The sequence below is a fragment of the Metarhizium robertsii genome (assembly GCF_000187425.2).
Source record: "Metarhizium robertsii ARSEF 23 chromosome Unknown MAA_Scf_5, whole genome shotgun sequence".
NCBI lineage: Eukaryota > Fungi > Ascomycota > Sordariomycetes > Hypocreales > Clavicipitaceae > Metarhizium > Metarhizium robertsii.
In genome coordinates this window covers 2,880,180-2,904,067 of record NW_011942193.1, presented here as the reverse complement: position 1 = coordinate 2,904,067, position 23,888 = coordinate 2,880,180, and the positions used below count along the sequence as shown (strand labels likewise).

At 50.8% G+C, this 23,888-nt stretch overlaps 7 protein-coding genes across 7 annotated transcripts; all 7 read left to right on the top strand.

Annotated features, from left to right (window-relative positions):
* Nucleotides 1–346: 346 nt before the first annotated feature.
* MAA_11251 (uncharacterized protein) lies at nt 347–790 on the top strand (the record flags this gene model as incomplete). The annotated part of the gene is made up of 1 exon (XM_011413231.1): nt 347–790. The coding sequence occupies one exon, from the start codon at nt 347–349 to the stop codon at nt 788–790; it is 444 nt and encodes a 147-aa protein (XP_011411533.1).
* Nucleotides 791–1,257: 467 nt separating this feature from the next.
* On the top strand, nt 1,258–4,853 carry MAA_07269 (uracil phosphoribosyltransferase; the record flags this gene model as incomplete). Its single annotated transcript, XM_007825267.2, has 2 exons — nt 1,258–3,241; nt 4,489–4,853. The coding sequence occupies 2 exons, from the start codon at nt 1,258–1,260 to the stop codon at nt 4,851–4,853; spliced, it is 2,349 nt and encodes a 782-aa protein (XP_007823458.2).
* A 1,244-nt stretch (nt 4,854–6,097) lies between these two features.
* Nucleotides 6,098–6,787, top strand: MAA_07268 (uncharacterized protein; the record flags this gene model as incomplete). Its single annotated transcript, XM_007825266.1, has 1 exon — nt 6,098–6,787. One exon carries the CDS (start codon nt 6,098–6,100, stop codon nt 6,785–6,787), a length of 690 nt encoding a protein of 229 aa, XP_007823457.1.
* Nucleotides 6,788–8,705: 1,918 nt separating this feature from the next.
* On the top strand, nt 8,706–9,971 carry MAA_07267 (Peroxidases heme-ligand binding site; the record flags this gene model as incomplete). The annotated part of the gene is made up of 3 exons (XM_007825265.1): nt 8,706–9,198; nt 9,300–9,673; nt 9,744–9,971. 3 exons carry the CDS (start codon nt 8,706–8,708, stop codon nt 9,969–9,971), a joined length of 1,095 nt encoding a protein of 364 aa, XP_007823456.1.
* A 2,049-nt stretch (nt 9,972–12,020) lies between these two features.
* On the top strand, nt 12,021–13,947 carry MAA_07266 (sedolisin; the record flags this gene model as incomplete). Its single annotated transcript, XM_007825264.1, has 4 exons — nt 12,021–12,173; nt 12,331–12,553; nt 12,612–13,810; nt 13,876–13,947. The coding sequence occupies 4 exons, from the start codon at nt 12,021–12,023 to the stop codon at nt 13,945–13,947; spliced, it is 1,647 nt and encodes a 548-aa protein (XP_007823455.1).
* A 2,195-nt stretch (nt 13,948–16,142) lies between these two features.
* MAA_07265 (uncharacterized protein) lies at nt 16,143–17,096 on the top strand (the record flags this gene model as incomplete). The annotated part of the gene is made up of 1 exon (XM_007825263.1): nt 16,143–17,096. The coding sequence occupies one exon, from the start codon at nt 16,143–16,145 to the stop codon at nt 17,094–17,096; it is 954 nt and encodes a 317-aa protein (XP_007823454.1).
* A 534-nt stretch (nt 17,097–17,630) lies between these two features.
* On the top strand, nt 17,631–18,939 carry MAA_07264 (NADPH dehydrogenase; the record flags this gene model as incomplete). Its single annotated transcript, XM_007825262.1, has 2 exons — nt 17,631–18,323; nt 18,394–18,939. 2 exons carry the CDS (start codon nt 17,631–17,633, stop codon nt 18,937–18,939), a joined length of 1,239 nt encoding a protein of 412 aa, XP_007823453.1.
* Between the last annotated feature and the right edge of the window lie 4,949 nt (nt 18,940–23,888).

Genomic DNA, 23,888 nt, shown 5'->3' with positions numbered 1-23,888 from the left:
CTTACAAACAGTGCCGTTTGCAGCAAACGGATGGTCTCGTTTATTTTCAATATCATGCCGAGATAGATGATTCACTTGCATGACCATTTAGCCCTTTTTTCAAATTAAATTAATTAATGGATGACTTACTAAAGAGTTCTTGTTTTATCTCCGAGGTCAGGAGCGCATCTGTTCCCTCCTTCCACGAATCTGTGACTTTGCTCCTTGGCAATAACCCATTCGTTACACACACACCTCTGTTGGTTGAAAGTTCTCAATGGTGCTACAGGTCACAGCTTCTCCATAACTTTCTCATCACCCTCAACATAAACACGATAGACCCGCGAAAGAAACCTCCGACCCCCCCATGAGTAGAGTACTGCTATCGTGGCACCGCCTTCTGGGTCTTTCCTCGCAACGTCCCCCATGGTACAAGGCTCGTCTGCGGGAAGAACTGGCCGAGAGACGGGCAGCTCAGACGGCGCTCCAAAGACTGAGCGAGACATGCGACGTCTTCTACATTCTCGGCAGAGCACGACACGACGGCTTCCCGCTGCGACAGGCTCCTCTCTTTAGCTACAGACACCCACCGGTCTATGCCTACATGATATCGAAGTACACCCTACGATGGATGTTCTACCAAATTGCCGCCTTTCTTTGCGGCTCGTCTCGCTTCCGCCAAGTGAGGGAGGTGGTGAATCCGGCGCGTGATTCTAAACTTCGCGAGGTTGCATCACGCCATGACATCGAACCCGTCAAGTTTGAGCGGGTGTGCCGTTGCTTGCGGCGTGTTTGGCCTCTTCTCCCATAGAGACTAGTTATCCTGTCTCACGATTCTTACTCTTGACTTCTAGAATCTGTTTTTTTGTTGGGGGAAACCTGGTCCGAGCTGGCTCGCAGATCAATACCAAACGCTGAATGCGCTTAGCAAAGGTGACTGTTTGTTATCTGCCGTTTGACACACCCGCATATTATCCTGGAAATCGCCAAACACGAGAAGCGGGAAGAATTGCGTCATGGCCTCCGATAATAGTGGGCAAACGGCAAGTCTCTTCCGTTTACTTTGGATTGATGATAGCGGCCTATTATACCCTGACAGACGCCGTTTGCTCGCCCTTGCTGCTACACCTTGTACTTGGCCTATATATTTGCATCTAGTTCATCTCATGAGAACGAGCACGATATAATTTGTCCCTCAGATATCCCTGATGCATAGGTCATCTCTCAATTCATTGGATTCTTTACACCTTCTAAAATTTTGGGATAATCGTTCGGAAAATGGACCCTTTTAAATCTTCTCCCCAACCGGCTACTCCAGAATCCAGCCCAAAATTACGTGCGGATACGAAACCTGCGGTAATCGGGCTCTACGGATTGCCAGGTTCGGGAAAGTCTTTTCTTTTGAAGGAGTTACGGAAGCGTCTCAATCATGGTGAATACGAATTCTACGAAGGCTCTGCGATGATTTCGTCCCTTGTCCCTGGCGGGCTGGATGGATTTCAGAAACTTGACGACAGCACGGCAAATCACTGGCGAGCCCAAGCAATTGATCGGATTGCTCACAACTGTCGCCAAAGCGGGAAAACCGCAATAGTCACGGGGCATTTCATGTTCGGATGTGAAGGACACTACAAGGCTGTGTATACGCCAAATGATATGGCCACCTACACCCATATCATATATCTGAACATGCCAGCCAAAACCCTACATGAACAACGACAGAAAGATACAAATAGAAAGCGCCAGTATTTGCCTATGCTGGATTTGGAGGCGTGGAAGCGAACTGAGGTGGATGAATTATCACGTCTCTGTCAAGAACATGGCATTCTCTTCTCTCGCCTGGCCGAACAGCCAGACAACCAACTTCTCACTGCCTTGAGGCTGATACAATTTTCCCACAGAGTTAGGACCGTGCCGAACATGGCTCGCGTCGACGCTAGGGTCAGTGAGATTTTGTTCGGCCAAAATAACTTGCAAACGATGGTTGTAGTCGACGCAGACAAGACCATATCCACAGAAGACACAGGAAAGACGTTTTGGGACGTCCAGGCGCCTCTTGGAAAGTTGTTTGGCGGCCCGCTGGGCTATTCTGAGGCGGCATTTCTCCAGGCAGTGCTTCTGTACGAAGAAGCAGCCAACGAAGAGGAATTTGAGGGCCTATGCGATAGCGTGGCGTTCAGAACCGAGATTCATGCGGAGTTCAAGGCGCTTTTTAGAATGATGGCAACTCAAGATCATGTAGGTGTTGTCGTTGTGACTTGCGGTATTCGGCGAGTGTGGGAGAAAGTACTGGAGAGAGAAGGACTGTCCCAAACAGTCAAAGTCATTGGAGGTACAAGGATCTCTGATGACATGGTTGTTACGGCGGAGGTGAAGGCTCGGATTGTTTCGAGACTGCAGCGCGAGGAGAAACTCCGTGTTTTGGCCATTAGTGATAGCCCCCTCGACCTGCCCATGCTCGAGACAGCCGACGAAGCCATTGTTGTCACTGGCGAGGAGCAAAACAGGAGTAGCAGCATGGACAAGGCGCTCCTGGAAGCCATCCAAACCAGAGGCCTCAAAGCGAGACAAGTCCTGTTGCCGAGTAACGTCTCCCCACGACTTACGGATGCTGTGCTTGCTCAAATTCGTCTTAGCGACAAGGAACTTCTGGACTCTGTATTTTCTCGTCGACGCCGTCTACACCCACATGTTTGGCACGCCACTGACAGGAACGCTGCAAAGTTGCTCATGTCCCCGACTCGGGATGCCTCGGTTGCCGGCCCGATGTTGAGGAAAGCCCACGCCAATGTAGGGCTCTATCTTGCTTGGGAATTCCTGTCAGAGGTGCTGGGGGTCGAGGAGTATGCCATGAGGCATGTGCAAGGCCATCATGTCATGGGTCACCGCGTCCGACATGAGCGAGAAACCACCATTGTTGCCCTGATGCGCGGCGGTGAGCCTCTGGCTTTGGGGTTGAATGAAGCTTTGCCTCTTGCCATGTTTGTTCATGCCGCCTCTCCGGACGACATTCGAAAGGACCATGTTGAGAAGCAAAAGACTGTGGTTCTTGTTGACTCGGTGATAAACAGTGGCACAACATTGATCGAGTTCATCGAACGAACGCGGAAGTTGTGCAAGGATATACGAATCGTCGTTGTGGCAGGCGTGGTCCAAACAGATGCTGTCATGCAGGGACACGCCCTTGTCAGCGTCATGGAAGAGCATGGCGTTCATATCGGAGCGCTTCGTTTGTCGGAGAATAAGTTTACCGGATTCAGGGGTACGGATACCGGCCACCGCCTGTTCAATACGACGCGCATGGCTTAGTTCTGGACACGCGTATATGACGGCCGCTCTTTGTATGGTATCAATGAAGATGCCTGTGCGAGGCTTCTGCCTTTGGATGTGAGATTGATCGTTCAGAACGCAAGGTTGGTCCAGTTTGCCCGAGGGGCATGAGGGTTGGGGTTGCAGCTGTTGAAAGGGTGGACGGTGTAGTGAAATAGTGATGTGAAAGATTGATACAGAATAAATCGGAAACGAGACACTCATATAGCGGCGCAGTCAGTGAACACGTATAGTAGACGACGTTTTACATTGTCGTGATGCAAGAGTGTTTGTGAAAGCGGTATGTAAGCACAAAGAGCCAAAGGAAAATGTCAAAGGCTTGCTTGGCTGGGATGTCTTTCACTGCGAGGCTTTTGTAGCCATTTTTCATGAGATGCCACCTGACCCAGACTCGAATATCGGTATTGTATCTTTCGTCCTTCAATCGAAGACCCAAATGACAGAATCTGTTGATGGATGATGATGGCCACTCGACGGAGCGCGAAGCTGATGTACAACACCAACACAAGTATGACTAGGCATGTGAGGCACCGTGAACATGCATCTTGGAATTACCAAAAAAATCTCTATGACGACCAGAAATTAATTGAGTACCGCATGATACATTTGTGATTGCCTAAACATCTTGCGCTCGCATGTAGTGAATGCTACCAAGCGGGTTCAAACTCCATGACGCCTTTGTTGAGCAGGCCGCCCAATACCCGATGACTGCAAGCGCACAATGTAAAACGCTCTGAACAGAGAGACAAATACTGCGCCCTTTGAAGAAAAAAAAATCAAGAATCTTTTCCTTTTAGTCTTCCCCTCAGTGCTTTAGGGCCCTGCATGGCCTGCAGATGCAGAATACAAGGCAGGCAGACAAAGACCAAGTCATGCGATTTTCAACAAGAATGAGCACGAAGTCCGTCTTTGTGTCTTTGTCGCACCGTCACTATAGCAATGTTAGAACACAATCTCCATGCGCACCTGTACATTTAAACAGATTTATGCCTGCCCTCGTCGGAGCAGGGTATACACTCATGTACTCCGTCAACATTATCATTTATACATACCACCCCGAGTCGCCAGGGTCCTAACTCCGGGCAACACGTCACGCGCCGCTCAACATGCAACGAATAAAGAGCAAGTAGACTACCATTTGCCCTGTTCCACGTATCTGTCAATACTAACCGCCCGCAGATGTATTCGCCAAGCGAAAGATTCAGCTCGCCCCTGAATCCGGGAAACTGATTGCCGCCGCTCACTTGAAGAAGCTTGCGCCCGAGACAGACGACGACGGCTATGAAAAGCCTCCCTCGGTCTCGTACGAGTTTGAAGAATTGTACTATAAGGAGGGCAAGCGTTCCAATGTGGTTATTAGGGTGTCCATTCAGGCGGATAAGGAGAGCGTTCTGAAAGAGTACAACGACCTTGTTATCGAGTGTTTTGGCGAGGGGTGCCGCGACAAGAAGAGGAAGAAGGAGAAAAGGAGTGCTAGAAAGCTGTTTAGAAGCAGACGGGGCGTTGGGTCGACGTTTCGGCGAGTGTTTTTGCGCGGTGCTTAGATTTGAAGCACGGGGAGGGGGATATCCAACGTTGATAGTGGCTGGCTGGCCGGCTGCAGGTGGTGGAGGACGGTAAATTGGGAATATTTGTAATGGTTATTATGAACATTGTATGATGATGCGTATCTGGTTTTTGGAGCTGGGTGTCTGTGTTGGGTGCGATTTGCACAACTTGCCTTGGGGAGAATGGGTTCGTATCGGAGCATCATGAAGTCTAGACTGCTGCTCACTGCGCTCAGGGTGGTTGCACGACGCATGGCAGAAGACATATTTCACCGAGGAGGAAGTGAATATCGTGGATATGATGTCTGTTCTGCTTCGGTTTCTCTCGTTTGCTGGACTGGCGAGATGTGACGGTCGTAATGATATGTGACGAGATGGAGCTATTTTTACTCGATGAAATGATATATGCCTTCTGCTGCCTGAAAGGTATCAACATTTTGTTGGCAAGACCGATCTGGCTCTTGCTCAGGAGAAGTGTTTTGCCAGTTTACTATCTGTACAATGGTCAGGTGGACGTTAGATGCAGGGGGTTAAAGCAATGCAGTGCTTACAGCGCATACATCATTCATCCTGCTTCAACTACCCACCATCTGCTCTATCTAGGCATCTGGAACAAGGGCTGTCCTGTATTCTTTTCTATACATGAGACATTGAGACTCATGTTCGTTGCCTGTTGGCAGTCCAATAATAGATATGGCAATGGTGTAAGCACAGCGTGCATATCGAACATGAGCCTGCGTCAAAGATGAAGCCAAAGCCCAGTGAACATGGCAGCACGCGAGCTCAACATGAAACTTTTCAACACAGCCACAAGGCTGACTCTGGTAATCTAGATCTCCCTGGCAAGAGTGTTTGGCGTGTGGTTTCCAGCCAACACAAGACCCCAAGACCTTGCCTGAACAGGGCGTGATAAGCAGAAATGCTGCCACGGTCTCCATGTGAACAGATTACGAACAAGTAGTCCTGCATGAGGAGCAGGCGCTGTGATTCTTGCCATGGAATCCAGAAATTTACTATTTAAAGGGTCCTGTGGCCGCAGGCTCTTCTCAACAACTTGGTCCTCCAGATTTCCAGACCACCACATCTCCCATCAGAGCTACACTTCTCCTTCTTCTTCACTTGACTACACTTTTACGGCACACCCCTACAACATCACCTCCCCCGACGAGGATTTGGCTTGATAGCCAGATAGAAAGGGGACTCACACTACAAAATCTGAAAAATCCGGGCAAAGAGCGGCCATGGAAGAACAAACCTCCAACCCAAACACCGGGATGCCAATGCTACCCCCCTCGGATGGAATCTACAGCAAGGAGGGTATCACAACAGAAATCTCGAATGAAGAGAAAGCTCGCTTGAGGAGAGATGCCGGGCGCATGTTACATACCAGGGCTTTTCCGGAAGATTGCTCCAGCGACACGGAGGAGCGTGCACGTCAAAAATCTCGTCAGGTGGTGCAAGTCTCCGATAAACAGGAGCTGACCTCCCGTCTGATGAAAATCTTCAAAGACGACAAGACCAAACAGGACGTATGGGTTCCCCAGCTCGTCAAAATTGCTGGTCAGCGTGTGTCTGCCGACAAAATCATAACCCAGCTCGACCTGTTGAGGGCACGCCCGTTTACGCGACGCAACGAGTTTCTTCAGGAGCGGGATTCGAATATCGACGCTGATGGAACAGTGTCTTCACCAAGTCCTGACGAAGAGGACATGATCATTTGGCCACCCCAGTCTCTCCTAAGAGGCAGCAGAGACATTTTTAAGGCATTCTTCAAGGACGAGGAACTCGCGGAGAAGCTTGCGAAGAGGTTTGTGAATGGTAATGGCAGACCCGTCGATCTCCAAAAGGTGGAAGAGCTGAGGGCGAAGATGGCGGCCTTGAAGCAGAAAACAAAGCAGAAAACAGAATCAGGGGGCGGCGAGCGCGCTTAGTACTTGGGTCGGATCCCCTGATGTGACGGGTTCGGGTCTGCAGTTGAGAACGGGCATACTTTGGCCAGAGAGTTGGCTAGAGTTGGAAGTTGGTTTTGAGGAAATGCACGTTTCGGATGTTGTTTGTCGGCTGCGGGATATTTTTCCTATGTTGAAGTCACCTACATTCGTTTTTACCACAATCTAAACTACAATGTCATGATACATGGCCCCATCGTCTGACAAGTACACATGGTGCATGCGAAGAGGGTATATTGCAGTTGACAACCGTGATTTCTGCCCTCTTGACGACGGTTCTCTAGTTTACGTACACCAGGCACACGATGTTTGTGTAATTGGGCTTTACTTGATGCAGTGCCAGCATGAATATCGGAATGGGTGGGAAAAACATAATTAGTAAATATTTGTGCTAAACTGCCAGAAAGTAAAGTGTCCAGTTTATACGGGACGCAATTAGTCGCCTCTCCAAGAGTCTTTACATATGCTCGATTAATACAGCTTTGGGAGTGTCACTCTGTGAGTGCTATGCGAATAACTCAAATACCCTCAATCTCACAATACTTGAAACTGGAAAACGTCCGTATATTCTAGATTCTATTATGTCTTTTTTTATTTTATTTTTCAATTTTCTTAATTTTTATATTGCATCAATTTATACAGCTTATATTGCTCAGGGGTATAGTTTGTATGTTCTGCAAGTATGCCGAGCCTTGCAAGAGCAACAAGGATGCGAATAAGCATAACAAATTAACCCAACACACACCACAAGTTAAAAACCTAGAGTGCTCAGGGCCCAGGGGACTGTTGGCCCAAAAAGCCGCCACTATCAGATTCAGTTCCTGCATGTGGTTTCGTTTCACCTTGTGACTTCAACTTGGGACCCAGCAAAATTTGTGGGTCCCGCAGACTGACCGTGGCGTGGCATCGTCGCATTTTTTTCAGACGGCGTTTGCGCGAGATTACTGGAAATGTATCAGTGCGCCGGGGTCCTCCTGCTTCCGGTCAAGTTCAGGCATTCAGACGCCGCGGCAATTGGCCAATACGTTTCTCTGCGCCTTGTGAACAGACGTTTACTTGTGAATATTATTAATGCGCCTGCCAACAGCAGATGTCAGAGCTGCCCGGTTTTCGGCTATACTGAGCGGTTGCCACTTTGCTTTGCATTCACATTCACAATCACAATCACACGTGCGTGCGAGGACAGCTCTTTGGAACCCTGAGACTCGGTTGAGCAGAAAGAATTGTCAAAGCCGACGTTGTTGCCAGTCCCATCATAAACCTCAGTTGTCCACTACTCACTCACCATGTGCTCACTCACTTACCGTGCTGTGCGCGCGCTCCGAGGCCCAAACAGACGCTCGTCGAAACAAATGCCATCAATTTACAAGCATGAGCTCGAACAACCCTTCTGGCCATCCTTGCCTGGGGATTCGCGCGTCTAGGTACTCCGTATCGCATCACCTCATCCACCTGTGGAGAGAGAAAAGAAAATCCACTCCACTTTGCACATACGCCGGTCCCCGTAGGCCGTTGCGAACCACTCAGAGTGCCTCAATTTCCATCAAAGCCCATCTGGATGGATACCCCGTTCCTGTGTCCGTTGGATCTTGAGTGAATGCTTGACTGTCGTACGGTTTTAAACTATGTTTCGAACGGAGTCGGGACTCGGGAGTGCCTTGGCCTTTTATCTTTGTCGCCCTGCGCCCCGGCAACCTGGGTTTCTTCTTCGCCTTCTGGGCTGCGATTTTTCTCACTTTCTTTTCTCCTTCACACCCCCCAACAACTCTTCCACATCCGTCTGGCCATTTATCATTGTGATAAAGTAAAGGTAAGAAAAATCTGGCCCTTGCTTTGCGCGCCTCTGAACGCACGTCGTACTCTCCGTATCAAGAACATCTTCCGTGCTGACATTCCCAAGATGGCTTCCGCTACTCGTCAATTTGCCCGCGTGGCAACCCGAACCGCTACCCGTAACGCCTTTGCCGTCGCTCCTCGCCAGGCTTTTCGCCAGCAGGGTCGCCGATGGTACTCCTCTGAGCCTGCTCCTCAGAAGGGGTCTTCCACCTGGTTGTACCTGACTGGTGCTGCCGCCGCGGGTGGTCTCGGATTCTGGTACTACACTGCTTCTGGCTCCCCTTCCGCCGCCTCCAGCAAAATCGTCAATCCCACCAAGGAGGACTACCAGAAGGTCTATGACGAGATTGCCAGCCGCCTCGAAGAAAAGGACGACTATGATGACGGTAGCTTCGGTCCTGTGCTGCTCCGTCTCGCTTGGCACGCCAGCGGTACATTTGATAAGGAAACCGGCACTGGTGGTAGCAACGGTGCCACTATGCGCTTTGCCCCCGAGTCTGACCACGGTGCCAATGCTGGTCTGGTTGCTGCTCGCAACTTCCTAGAGCCTGTCAAGGGTAAGCAAATCAACATGTTTTGCATCAACCCAGTCTCTGAGGAGCTGGTTCAGTGTGACTCTGAATCCATGACTAGAATTTGGGCTGACCTCTTTCTCTAGCCAAATTCCCCTGGATAACCCACTCTGATCTCTGGATCCTCGGCGGTGTCTGCGCCGTCCAGGAGATGCAGGGCCCCTACATCCCCTACCGCCCTGGCCGTTCTGACCGTGATGTCTCTGCCTGCACTCCTGACGGTCGTCTCCCCGATGCCACCCAGGGCTCCGACCACCTCCGCAACATTTTCTACCGTATGGGCTTCAACGACCAAGAGATCGTTGCCCTCTCTGGCGCCCACGCCCTCGGCCGCTGCCACACTGACCGCTCTGGATTCTCTGGTCCCTGGACTTTCTCTCCCACCATCCTGACCAACGATTACTACCGTCTGCTAGTTGAGGAGAAGTGGCAGTGGAAGAAGTGGAACGGGCCCAAGCAGGTATGTAGCCGAGATTTGGTCTCTTTCGGGGTTTCCCCTCTTGAAGCACTTGCTGACTTGTTCGCTGCAGTACGAGGACAAGACCACCCAGACCCTCATGATGCTTCCCACCGACATGGTCCTCGTCCAGGACAAGAAGTTCAAGCCCTGGACCGAAAAGTATGCCAAGGACAACGACTTGTTCTTCAAGGACTTCTCCGCCGTTGTTACCAAGCTGTTTGAGCTGGGTGTTCCTTTTGCCGAGGGCACCGAGAACCAGCGATGGAACATGAAGCCCACTTGGGACGAGTCCAAATAAACGACTTGAATGAATTCTAAACTCAGCTCGAGTGGTGGGACGATAGATATATAGATAAGGGTGAAGACCCAGCGGATAGTTAGACCTTGGAGCGACATGTAGACTTTAGACGGAATTTCCTTTGTTTGTTATTAGGCATTCGACATGGCAAATGCCGGGCATATTGGAGGACTAGCAGGCACATGTTTTCTGTGTCGACCATCTGGTATGATGGCAAATCCTCGTACTGTACAAAAGACAGATTTTCTTCCGCTCTGGCGTGCGTAACATGGTGAACTGTGTGTGGATTGTGGTTCATGTAAATTTGAACGCGGGTACAAGCCAGGTCTGGTCCCATGGTCCACGGGTCCGAGTACGAGGTTGAAATTTGTAGACTGCGCGGACGGCGGGCCACGGACTATTTAAAGCAGGCACAATCACCCAGCTAAGAGCAAGCCATTTGTCCTGGAGAAGACGGGATGTGTTGCAATAGAGAGATTGTCATTGGCTCAGACGAGGAGGTGCGGGCGAAAGAATCAAGAGACGTGCATGGATTCCCCGCATTTTGGCCTTCAGGCACAATTACGGTGGTCGCCGTTGGTGGCGGATGTGTCCGCCTGTAACAAGGACAAGATTGCTTGTTTGTATTCCCACGGGGACGAAATCGTGAAAATTACACGCGTCAATACATGCAACTGGAATGTTTACCTAATGTTCCACCGATGCCTCAGGTTGACGATATGGACTGGACACTTTGATCTGGGAAGGCGCGCCTGGCAACCCTCCGACTTTGGCATACCATCCCTAGACACTCCACTTCATAAACCGCGCAAAATTCGTTGCAACCTCTCCCTCAACAGAAGTGTCTGATCTCTGCGGGCAATCGGCTCTGTTATGTTTTTTCAATTACTAATTGATTCCCTTTTCTGAAACACGTCAATTATACGGCATCTTGACCCCAAGCAAGGGACTGCCAATATGTTAAGCCAACGCCCTGCCCCTTGTGGCCGTGTTTCGCGGGTACTAATGCCAAGCGCTCTGGCATATCCGAGATTTTAGGGCTGGAATGAATCTTGGAAGATCAGCAACCCGCATACGCCATGTAAACATGAGGGGTCGGGAAGGTAAGTTTGAATCATTAGGGAAGCTACGACACAAGACTAAAAAGTTCCTCCTGAGGTTGATGCCATCTGACAGCGCACCAGCACGTCGATTCATTGAGCGCCTCCATGGGCCAACCGGAAACAAGCCTCATGCATCCTGCAGCCTGTGCGCAATCTGCTTTGCCGTCAATCCTCACACTACCGAACGCACTCAAACGCTCTCCCAAGGATGGAAGAGTCGAGCGAGATAATGGATGTGCGCGATGGATGTGAGTCAGGCTTCCGCTTTCTGCATGTACATGTTGAACCAGCGGCCCATGGTTTCATGTGGATGTTGCTATGGAAGTGGACCTACATCGAGGCTTGACCCGAAAAGGTAGGAAGATGAAGTAGCCGGTCTTCCGTAACACTATCCGGACCATACAAGGAAGGCCAGTGCCTATCACGACTTGATACGGATAATGGCCTCATGCTTCATCGGTTATGTCGGCAAGCTCAAATTGCAACTCGCACTGCCCAAGGCCTGTTAATGCTGCAATTTGCTAGCAGGCCAACCGGCGCGGGGCGAAGTTCGAACCTTTCGTTGGGTCGCACCGGGACATCAACCAGCTTATAGGTGCTTCGCAAATGACGTAGATTGCAGAATCATGTTGATCAAGCTTCCTGATCAGGAGGCCATGCTAGGTTCTTTTCCCTACGCTTTTTGTGATTCCGTGCAAAAATTCATGGATGAGGAAAGCGGGAGAGAGGCTCTATGGATGGCTTGCATGTGGACCGGCAGTTGAAGGCTTGTGAATAAATAGGCCTCTCAATTCGTCACTATTTCTACGGGAGTTCCTGAAACCCAGAAGCTAGAACTAATGTGAACGTCACACATTCAACCTTGTCACACCACCACTTCACTAGAGCCTGTATCTTACCGGGCAGCGTCACGTCACCTATCAAAAGTGTTCGTGACAATATTCCAATGCTTCTTCTAGGGACACTCGGGGCCCTCTTGGCCTTTTCCTCACCTACTGTCGCAATTCCGGCTTCCAAAGTCAGCGTTGTCCAGAAAATCTCCAACGCTCCTCAAGGATGGACCAAGCATGATGCCCAAGTCGACAAGACCACTTCTATGGTGAAATTGCGTTTTCACTTGACGCAGCCGCGCATTTCAGAGTTTCACGACTTGGCCATGAAGGCACGTTGGTTATTTTCTACTTCTTTTACTCCCATTTCCCCATTTCCTATAGATGGGAATTTTTGTTTACCCAATCGTTGCTGACTGTTCTCAGATTGCCACTCCTGGCAACGAGTTGTACGGAAAGCATCTCTCCAAGGAAGAGGCAGACAAGTTCCTGGCACCCAAGCCCGAGTCTGTCCAGGCCGTCCAAGAATGGCTCAGAGGCGCAGGTCTAGGTGACCATGCAGAGGTCGATGGCTCGGGTGACAACATCCTCGTCCATGCCAGTGTTGCCGATGTTGAAAAGTTGCTCCACGCTGAATACGACCCGTTCGGTATGGCCCCTTCCAAGTGAGACAAAAACTCATTGAATTAACACCTCACATTCCACAGTTGCACAAGATTCTGGAGAGGTCATCATGAGAACGCTCCAATACAGCCTTCCAGATAACCTCAAGCAACACATTGACGTCGTCCAGCCCACGACCTATTTTGGCGTGAAATCCGTCCGTCTCACACAGATCTCCCTCCAAAACAACAATACTCCATCCACCCAAGCTTCGTGCCAAAGTAGCAACCCGTCTTGTTTGTCTGACCTGTATAGCTACGGCAGTGCCAAGGCTTACTCCAACGGGCGCATGGGAATCGCCGGCTTCATTGGCCAGTTTGCCAGCAAGTCTGACTTGGCCACGTTCATGAGCAAGCAAGCTACGCAGAACAACACAGACCAGAGCTTCTCCTGCGTTTCCATCAACGACGGTGGTTGTCCTGAGAACAACCCGGGCGTTGAAGCCAATCTAGATACACAATATGCTCGGGCTATTACAGAGAAAATCCCCAACGTGTTCTACAGCACTGGAGGTTCACCACCCACTAACGGCAGCGTCCCCGATAATGAGCCATACCTTGAATTTTTAAACTATTTCCTCGGCCTATCCGATGAAGACCTCCCCAACACCATCTCTATTTCCTATGGCGACGTCGAATACACCGTACCAAACGACTACGCCACCAAATGCTGCGACTTGTTCTCCAAACTCGGCGCCCGTGGTGTCTCCGTCCTTGTTTCTTCCGGAGACTCCGGTGTGGGCGGTAGCTGCCCGGGAGGGACATTCGAAACCGCATTCCCAGCGGCCTGCCCCTGGGTGACCACCGTCGGTGGCACAGACGGCACCGGACCTGAAAAAGCCTGGTCTGGCTCGGGAAGTGGCTTCTCCGAGATTTTTGCCCAGCCCAGCTATCAGACCGATACTGTAAACCAGTGGCTGAAGAATGACCAGACGCACCAGAGCCAGAATCCGTACTTTAACAGCTCTGGTCGGGCGTACCCCGATGTTTCTGCCCTTGCTACCAATTATCCGATTGTCGTGAACGGAAGCACTTTTGGTGTTATGGGCACGAGTGCTTCAGCCCCCGTGTTTGCCAGCATTATCCAGCTGATAAACAGTGATCGCTTGTTGAATGGTAAGAAGCCTCTGGGATTCTTGAACCCATGGCTGTATAGCTCTGCTGCGTCTGCATTGACGGACATTACGAACGGTTCGAATAGCGGGTGCGCAAACATCAATGGAAAGGGATTCCAGGCTGTTCAGGTAAATTCCTCCAGGCGTTGGTGCTTCTGTACGTGGGGGTTCTTTTTTCGCTAACGTTTGCCTAGGGGTGGGATCCCGTTACTGGTCTTGGTACGCCCAACTTTGAGAAGTTGTTGAAAGTTTCGCAGAGCACATGACTCGAAATCCTAGAAGAATGAAGCCGTTTTGACATATATGAGAAAACTTTGTAGTTCAGAATGAGCATATAGAAGTTATCAGAGAGGAATAATCGAGCATCTGCGGTCTATAAGCCATATTTGTTGCCAGTTTACTCCGGTTGTGGAACGAAAAGACTTTACACTGGTGTTAGCTGTAATGACTTGTGATATGAGCAAGAAGTCACTGGCTTCAAATTACTTACACGCGAGTTGAAAATTCCGCTCCACAACATTTCTCGACCTGGCGAGAGGGCAATTCGGGTCCCCAGCTTTGCCGGCACTATCTATACAGCATTGTGTTTGTGCTTCGAATCATAGTTTATCGGTAAATAGTAACAACTGACGCAGAACTACTAGAGCCGTATTCTGAGGTTTTATAGAATGATGAAGTTTCCTTCCATGAGGAGCCACAATTGCGGATATTAAACTAACCTTGGCTGGTTGTACATGTGGAAGAATGTACTTGCCCATCACGAAGTATATATTAATACACTATCATTAATCCATTAAAACGTATTAATGGATGAAGCACGATAAAAAAAATACCGAAACTGGTTAAATAGTCTTCGTCTCTTGCCGTATATAAATTTCTTCAACATCAAATATACCCCTTGTTAAGTCGTAGTAACCGACAGCGCCGACAGCCCATTTCGGCAGGGAACAGCTCTCAGGCTTCTCTGCTCACTTATGAGCACCAAGCACAACCAACCCAACGTGCCTTCAGTCATGGAAACCAGGGATTTTACAGAACCGTCCAAGCAGGAATGTGAAGTTGTTGGTCTCGGGTTCGCAACCAACTAGTGCCGTGTAGCGCCAACGCTTTCGCTAAGCCAGGCTAATCACTCGGCAGATCCAATTCACAACTTGAAGTGCGTACTATACTAACTGCACTTACATTCCGTGTTGCGACGATTACAACGGTCTACGAAAGCGGAAAGAGAAACATGGTCGCCTCCCCATCCAAGTTTGACAATGCAGCTCAGGGCACAAGACATCACGACCAAACGACCAAAGTACTGTCATCCCTAAGACTTGTTAATAAGCAAAGACGTCTCGTGAAACCATGCATGATGGCAGTGTATAACAGTGCGATGATAAAAGTTGGAGTGCTGCCTGGTGTTGGAAGACTGGCGTCGTGGTTGTGTAGTTGGACAAAGGCAGCGCCGTGCAAAACGGAGTTGGGAGAAGCGCAATGAGAGGCTTGAAAAGAACGTCGTCTGATTTTAAAGAAAACTACGAGGACGATGAGTGAGCTATCGCATCACGTCGGGCTCGGCATGTCATTTGGAATGTTGGCTTGGTACTATTACCGCGTTAGGGCCAGACCGGGCATATGTATACTAATTATCATAACGATGCACTTGGCCGATTCTGAAAGTAGTCAAGATCATTGTAGTCCCCGGCTGGGTAACTAGTCCCGAAGCGCAAAAACAAGAAGAGAATAGCATGTGCGGTGGCCGTGAAGGGTGGTTGCTTTGACTAGTTCCGTGGCGGCACATGGCCATTGTGCACATCAATTCCGAGAACAATAGTCATGTTCATTACAGAGAGGGGCCCCTGTAATGAATAAGTGATATACTGAAGCATGAAGATCCGAAATAGGCCAAGTATCTCGCGCTATAGGGGCAATTATATGTCCTTTAGACCTTTGCTTTTGGCCCGTCCACCTCCTCTTGTTGCACTTGCTCATGAATTAACAAAAGTTCCGTCTTCCAAACCAGCGGATGCGCGACAATTATGTTGATGATGTTGAAGCTCACAAACTTTCCGTTCGGTTGGTACAAAGGCTGGTCCCTCCCCGACATATTTTAGCAAAGACCCCAAGTTTAGTTTACTCAGGGGAGGAAGGCAGACTAGGTTGATCTATGAACTAGTCCCAGAACAACCCAGGCATCACGACCCTTTGACGGATCAGGGACAGGCATAATCAGCAGCGACACCAATATCATGCACATCACGAACGAAGCCGGAAACAGCACGGTATATTCACAGCATTTTCCCCATTCTTTGCTCGACACAGCATACAAGCCACACAATGGCAAGCCCACCAGATGCCTCACTAAATTAGAATCCCGCCGCTCGTCGTCACCAACGGCAAAGGCCCTATAAAGGCTGGACGCGAGTACGTCCTCCCCATGAGCACGGCATACCCGCCTTCTTCCCAGACGGACACAATGTCTACCACAGCAGCCAACTTCATCCTTTCCAACATACTCGGTCTCGGCCTCGTCACCATCACGTCGCCCACAAGCCCCGTCATCCTGCTCCTAGTCGCCGAGAAGGGCCCCTTCATCACATACGAGTATCTCCTATCGGCAGTAGACCTGACGCTCGCCCTCGTCATCAGCTTCCTCGTCCTATGCAACCTCGAGCACAAGTGGATAGCAAAGAACTACTCGTTCCCATACGCCTTCCACCCCGTACGCAACCTCGGTGCCAAGGCGCTCCAATTCCAGCTCGTCCTCTTCGAAGTCTACCACCTCCATTTATTTTCGCGCATCACCCACATCCTCACTCTACTCGTCGAAGAAGCCGCCTGGCTGTTCCTCATCCAAGGAACCTTTGGCGCCGTCGGCCTAGCCACCGCCAACGCCCTTCTCGCCCTGCAGGCATTCAGCTACGGCGACGCCCTGCTCGGCGCGTGCATCACCACTCTGAACCTGGCCGTTTCTCTCGCTGCGGCCATCGGGTTCCAAGGGGTCGCGGACGGCGGCGGTGCCCTCGGCGGCATCAAGATCGGGCTCGTTTTGTGCGCGGCCCTGAGGACCGCGTCGCATGTCGCGGAGCCGCTGCCGCCCGCGTACAATGAGAGCAGTAAGACGTTTGAGCGTAGTTTCGGGGTGAGCGGCTTCGAGTTTCTCTTTTCCAACACGCTGTTTGCCTTTTGGCTCTTTTGCTACGGGGTCATTCAGGAGATGGGCGCCGGCATGCCGGGCCGCCTGTTTAATATTGCCGTGGCCGAGGTCATGTACTCGGCAGGGTATCAGGGGAAATCTGCGTGGGATGTCGTCGTGGCCAAGGGGTGGGCTTGCGAAATCGTCGAGAGAGGCTGGGAGGCGTATCCCATGTCGCAGGAGTTGCTGGCCTGGGTTGCGGTGCGTGATGACAGCGGATACCCGATACTCTAGCTCTAGGATGGCTGCGCTTGTACAATATGAAAAAACGTTGAATGTCTCTTATAGTTGTGGTTAGGTCCGAGGCGTTTAGGCCATCGTTTCGCATTGCCTTTGCAACACGTACATCTTGACCTATGTCGAGGCGGTTTGGTGTACAAATGAGGAACCGGCGCCGTCGAATGTCTTACACGCCATTGGTCCATGCCTGCGCCAATTAGACTCGCGCAATCTAGGCGCCACGAGCTTGTGCAAGGGCGTACAAGGGGGGGTGGATTAGTCCAATTCAGGCACAAATGGTACCTTGGTATTTCTAAGCATCATGGCGATGTTGTCATTGGCATAAAAAGTGAGCTATTTCACGCTTGTGCAAATGTCGTCCCTCACCACCGTCAAATGGCGACTGTCCGACCCGGCGCATACCGTCGGCTAGCTCGCCGTATTGCGCAGCGCATCAAACCTCCTCCTTCCTTTATCACGACCTCGCATCACCCCCAACCGTTGAGCGTCCATCATCATCATCATCACCACCACCACCACGGCCTCAAAATGCCCCGGTTCGACCTCCGCAACAAGGGCCAGTCCGGCATCCCCTTCTACACGCCGGCGCAGGAACCCGCGGCCGGCACCGCGGCAGACGCCTCGACGGCACCGACGCTCTACACGCCGCTGCGCATGCGGTCCCTCGAGCTGCACAACCGCTTCGTCGTGTCGCCCATGTGCCAGTACAGCGCCGACGACGGCCACCTCACCGACTACCACCTCGTGCACCTGGGCCAATTCGCGCTCCACGGCGCCGGCGTCGTCATGGTCGAGGCCACGGCCACCGAGCCGCGCGGCCGCATCTCGCCCCAGGACTCGGGCCTCTGGCAGGACTCGCAGATGGAGCCGCTGCGCAGGATCGTAAACTACGTCCACAGCCAGAACACCAAGGCCGGCATCCAGATTGCCCACGCCGGCCGCAAGGCGAGCACCCTGGCGCCGTGGATCGGCGGCTCCGCCAACAAGGCGCTCGCGGGCGAGGAGCACGGCGGCTGGCCCGACCAGGTCGTTGGCCCGAGTGCGATTCCCTTTTCCGAGGACCACGCCACGCCGGCCGAGCTGAGCGTCGACGACATCAGGGGCCTGGTCAAGAGCTTCGGGGAGGCGGCGCTGCGAGCCGTCAAGGCCGGCTTCGACCTGATTGAGATTCACGGCGCCCACGGCTACCTCATCACCGAGTTCCTGTCTCCCATCTCCAACGTACGGACCTGTCTTGACGAAAAAAAGTAAAACGAGAAAAAAGAAAGATTGAAAAACTAACACACGCCAGAAACGAACCGACAGCTACGGCGGCTCCTTTGACAACCGCACCCGCTTCCTCCGCGAGGTCATCGAGACGGTGCGCTCCGTCATCCCCGACTCCATGCCCCTCTGGCTGCGCGTCTCGGCCACCGAGTGGATGGAATGGACGGGCGAGCCCTCGTGGGACCTCGACAGCACCGTCAGGCTCGCCAAGCTGCTGCCCGCGCTGGGCGTCGACGCCCTCGACGTCAGCAGCGGCGGCAACGACCCCCGGCAGAGGCTGCTCCGCGAAAAGACGTACCAGACCGACCTGGCGCGCCAGATTCGCCGCGCACTCCGCGCTGACGGGCTGGACATGGTGGTCGGCGCCGTGGGCAACATTGACGGCGCCGAGTTTGCCCGGGACGTCGTGCAGGAGGGCGGGGAGCAGTCGGCCGACTTGGTCCTCGTGGCGAGGCATTTCCTGCGGGAGCCTGACTTTGTGCTTAATGCTGCGGAGAGGCTGGGTGTGCCGGTTAAGTGGCCGAATCAGTATCACAGAGCGGCGCCGAAGGAGGTTGCCGATGCATTTTGAATTCTGAGGACTGATGTATTTTTTTTTTATTTCTTTATTTTTTTTATTTTTGGAGAGCAATGGGGCGGAACTTTTCAAAATAGGGGGGTTTGATGTGAAGCGGCCTACTAGTTTGAGGACAGGGTGTGTGAAATGAATAGATATGCCGTCATGATGTAATAGATGTAGATGACTGAAATAAAGCAAGGTATAGTACGGAGTGTTCTAGGCGGGATCAGAGGTGGTGTTGATGGCTGACATGCGTGCCGTCAACGAGACTTGATGGAGCATCATGGCCAGACGTGCGCATGTAGCCCAAACGAGGGAGTTGAAGCCGCCTTTCCTTTCGTTCAACTTTACCAACGACAGTCCCGTCGCGGTGGACAGCATTACTAACAATGTAGTGTATTGGGAATGCAGTGCAGATGACTGTATCGCGGCCTCCAAGGCGACTGACTGACAGCCAGTGAGCGCCTTTCTGACGTAATTTCTTATCCAGTGTTTCAAACCCCTCATCCTGTTGCATAGTAGTTTTCAACCATTTTTGTATGTTGACCCGCTGAAATATGCTGAACAAGATTGGGTTGGAAAATTGACGTAATTGTTAGGTACCAAGAGCGTTATTATCAGAAGTTGAAAAGGCTGAAAAGTCTTCTAGACTTTGATCAATGACAAGAAACCCCTCTGTAGGGGTAGGAAAACGGCAATTATAACCAGTTCCCACCAGAAGTTTAGTAAACAACAAGTCTCACGACACAGCATATATCCCCCGTTACACGTTAGAGCAGTAAACCCAACAAAGAATATTGATTTCGTGCCAAGATGATTTCTAGCCTGTTTTTCTGGGCACAGAAACAAAATATTGTTATGTACAATTGTATGCAGCTTAGAGAAAACTACTACCTACCTAAGCACGCCACGAGGTGTTTTGGTGACTGTCACCTACCTCGTCACTTATTACGCGACAGTTTATGACAAATCCCTACTAGAACCTGACAGTGTGTAGGTGTATTATGAGAGTTGAGCTGTCTCCAGAAACAGAAGCCGCGCACGTAGGCAAGTACGTTTGTCGGGCCGCTGGTTTCCCCCCTTGGGTCTCAATATACTACACCCTATGCATGTACGAACTACAAGGGAGTATCTTCTCGGGTCACAAGTGGCACGCTGTGGTCCTTGATAAGTTCAGTATTACTAGAAGATACATGCAGCGACCAAGGCAGCACAAATGGGAAAACCATGCACTTTTATGACTCGTGATGCATGGGAATGCAACCCTCTTACGGCAATGTCTTACCCAGTACCGTTTTCAATCTTGTTCCATACTACACGTCACTTCCGGCAGTCTACGTGTGTTGACTCTTGACGAGCATACGGATTCGTGTGCGGCTTCAGGCAAGACTTTTCAGAGTCTATATAAACTCTGCGCCGTTCCCAGCTTTCACATCGAGCAACCGAGCAGCGCGCAACAACAAGTTACTCTTATTCCAAGATATTTACCACTCAATCTCGTGGCTCGGTTTATTAAAACCTTAAACAAATTCTCAACATGCGTCTGTCAACACACGTGGCGCTTGCCTTTGCTTCTTCGGCGCTTGCCTTGCTCATCGACACCCCTCCGGGGGCAACCAGGGGTTCTCCCTTGAACATAACTTGGAAGCTGGACCCGGACCAGGTCGTCTTTTACCTCTCCAACAGCAATGCATCGTACTGGCCGATTGGCTTTGCCGACATTGAAGATGGATCCGTCACGGCCCAGGTACCCACGACGTATTCGTAGTAAGTTTACAGCCAGGGAAATCACAAACATGTGTTTAAGAAAATGTGCTAATTCCCGCGTGCAGTAACACGGGTCACATCATTGCGTTTACCAAAGATGGCCTTGGGCCGGTTGGAGCGTCTCAAGAGTTCCCCGTGAACTAGGGTTGGGTAGAATGATGTGTTGGGGCAAAGGGCAGTTCGATTACCATCACAACTACAACCGATGTTTGTATAGCGGTAGTGACCCCGATACATGGTTTCACAATTCAAGACTATAAAAACATACGTCATATACGCTTAAATAAACGTCTGCAAGTATCCTTGTTAGGGAATTTTTTCCCGTTGTTATATTGTAGCGGCCGGGGCACGATGCCACACAGGTCCCTTTCGTAGGACAAGCGGCACACCAAGACAAGAGAGCTATCATCATCGGGAATGCCAGGGATACATGAACGTGGGCAGCTCCTACAACGTACGACTGTTCCCCGGGACAAGGGACTTGGCGTGTCCGTAGTACATATCCTCGAGTAGAAAGACATGTCCGAATTGCCACTGTCGTATTACCTTTACGTCGCTTTATCTGAAAGTTGAATCGTATTCCGACTATGTAGATAGATTATTACATTTGACCCAGCAGTAAGCCGCGCACACTTATCAGACCAACCTCTTCTCATCATTCCCGCTTTCCGTTTCCGTTTCCGAGTCTGATGCCTAGCGCGTTTCCCCATTCCCAATGCGAGAATAACTTCAACTACAAGTCGAGGTTCACCCTCACGACTATACGTCTGAGTCTCTCTATTCTTAGTATCCGTTAATCAATCTCACCATTTGATTGTCCACGCAGACCAAATCCGACCGCTCTGTACTCCATTAGCCGCGCCGGCTCGGCCCCGCCGATAAGTGGGGCGGTTCCCGGGCCGGGTCCGATGCGGCTCCCTGGCCTAGGTACGGCCAAAATAGTATTACTAGGTGTCTTAAGTAATTCTCTTCTTTAGTTTAGATTAATTTGATATTGTAATATATTAGTTTATACTTCTTAGTAGGTAAATATACTCTGCTATAAACTGAAACTATTTACTACTAGGAACCTAGTAAGCTTCAACAGCACGTCTATTCTCTTATATATATAATATAGTACTCGGATAATAGTTAGGTCAAGTTAGATACTATTATATTAGAACATCAATCACCGCACTTCCTTTGTTATGAGTGAAAGCAAAATCCATACTGGCGGCAGCGATGGGGTGCCAGACTCGCCAATACCAAAAATGAGAATGTGCCGAGCGAGCATCGCAAGGATAAAGGAAGTTTTACTTGCTTCTACTAGATCAGCTACAATCTATAGAGACGTTCCGTGTGATATTAGTTGCTAGAGGGCCTGATTTCCTGACCAGAAGGCCTTCTGATAGATACCGTAGCTTCAACGTTTCTTGTACTCGCGACATAGCCATTCGAGCCGCCGCTTATCTTGTTGATCGAGTCCATTTAAAGCAATCACCTTGACAGGCTGTTGAGAGCTGTAGTAGCTTCTGAAGACCTTGAACGGAAGATTGCGGCGTGCGGGCTTGCTAAGTACTCGCTTCTACTAGCTGCCCTTGGAAGAAATGCAGAAGGAGGTCTGCGGTAGCCGTTTAATTGAAGCTATTACAAGATCCGTAGCTAGTGACGAATTTGGCTGGGTTATTATAAGTTATCGGCCGCGGCGTTGAGGTGAAGCTGCCAAGTGAAGGAAGCTGTCGTACGAAGCCAAGTAAAAGGGACGGCTTTGACAGGCTACGAGTTGAATTGGTCGACGAAATTGTTAGGTTTGCTGGGCCAGTGGGAAGGTAGACGCCTAAGATAGATAGCACCGAACAAAAGTTGTATACCTTCCCTTATCCTTTAGTTTCCTATCCATATCATTCAACCGTCTTGCAACTAGTACTCGCCTGGACAGTACTCTGCTCAACTGCGCTTTCGTGAACGGGAATAAGCATTACGTCTAAGTCATCGATTACCCTAGCCCGTAATCACGAATGAATTACTTAGCACATGTCCATTTATATCAGCGCAACCCCCAGATGAGTCCATCTAGAGTCAAAGTCTTTGGATTGAAGACTTAGACTTTCAAGAGACGGCAATTTCGCACACCTGGTAGTCACAATCGTTTCGTTCTGCAGCCGTGTGATTGGGGACAAAAGAATGATTGGCCGGGGCTATTGCATATTCCAGCACCTTGCACTTGTCCGCACCGAAATGCTGAAGTGCAATGTTGACAACAGGCCACTACGGCGGGAACTGTAATCTCCCACACTGACAGTGACGCCGCCAGTCGACTCCGCGCTTGCGACAACTGACTGAATGTTTGAAGATATCGCAGACTGGGATCTGCAGAGATGCTCGGGATACAACAGGTGGCAGCTTGGCAGTCAGTAATCCTGTGCGGAGCGCCAATGAGCTTGTGGCCACTTGTTCTCTCTCAGCAATCAGGCCTGCTGCTGTCTTTGGCTGCAGGGCAATGCAGCAGCCATCAGAGCAAAGACTCATGCGTGTGGGACGACATGGCCAGAGTCGATCAATTAGTAATAATTTGTTGATTGACTGATGGCAGTCGGTGGGTGGGGACGGCATTCGGATGGCGGGAGGCGATCATCAAGATCGAATTGGTGATTTTCGAGACGCTGCTCTGACTCCGGGGGAGGCATCAAAAACTACAGATAGTCGATGCGTTCGCAAATGACCAGCCATCGAATCCAGCACTGGGTTCATCATTCGCTGGCGGACACAACTCGACGCACGGGTTTGGCGTCGTGGAATGGATGCATGCAGCTGGATGCGGCATGCGATGCAGACAAGAGGCTGAGGCTGAGCCAATAAAGCCATCTGGTTAGTCTACACACACAGTACGGAGGACGCGGTACATACGAAGCAAGGCAACACCCTGAGCTGACAATCGACTGTCAATTAAGTGATTATTGAGATAGATGGTGACGGAGAGACGGGGTCGAGGCTTGGCTAGCAGCTTGAGCCGTCTGGTCTGGCCAAGTAGTACTACGAATACAGTAGGCGCGAGCTACAGCTCGATTGCATGGCAGCTCCCTGGAGGTACAGTTGATGCATAGGCCCCACTCCGCGGTGGACCAGAAGCGCAGCACGGGCTGTGACTCGCTGGTTGCAGGTCTGGTGGGCTGAGCGCCGCCAAGTACTTCGTACAGAGGTACGTAGTAGTAGCT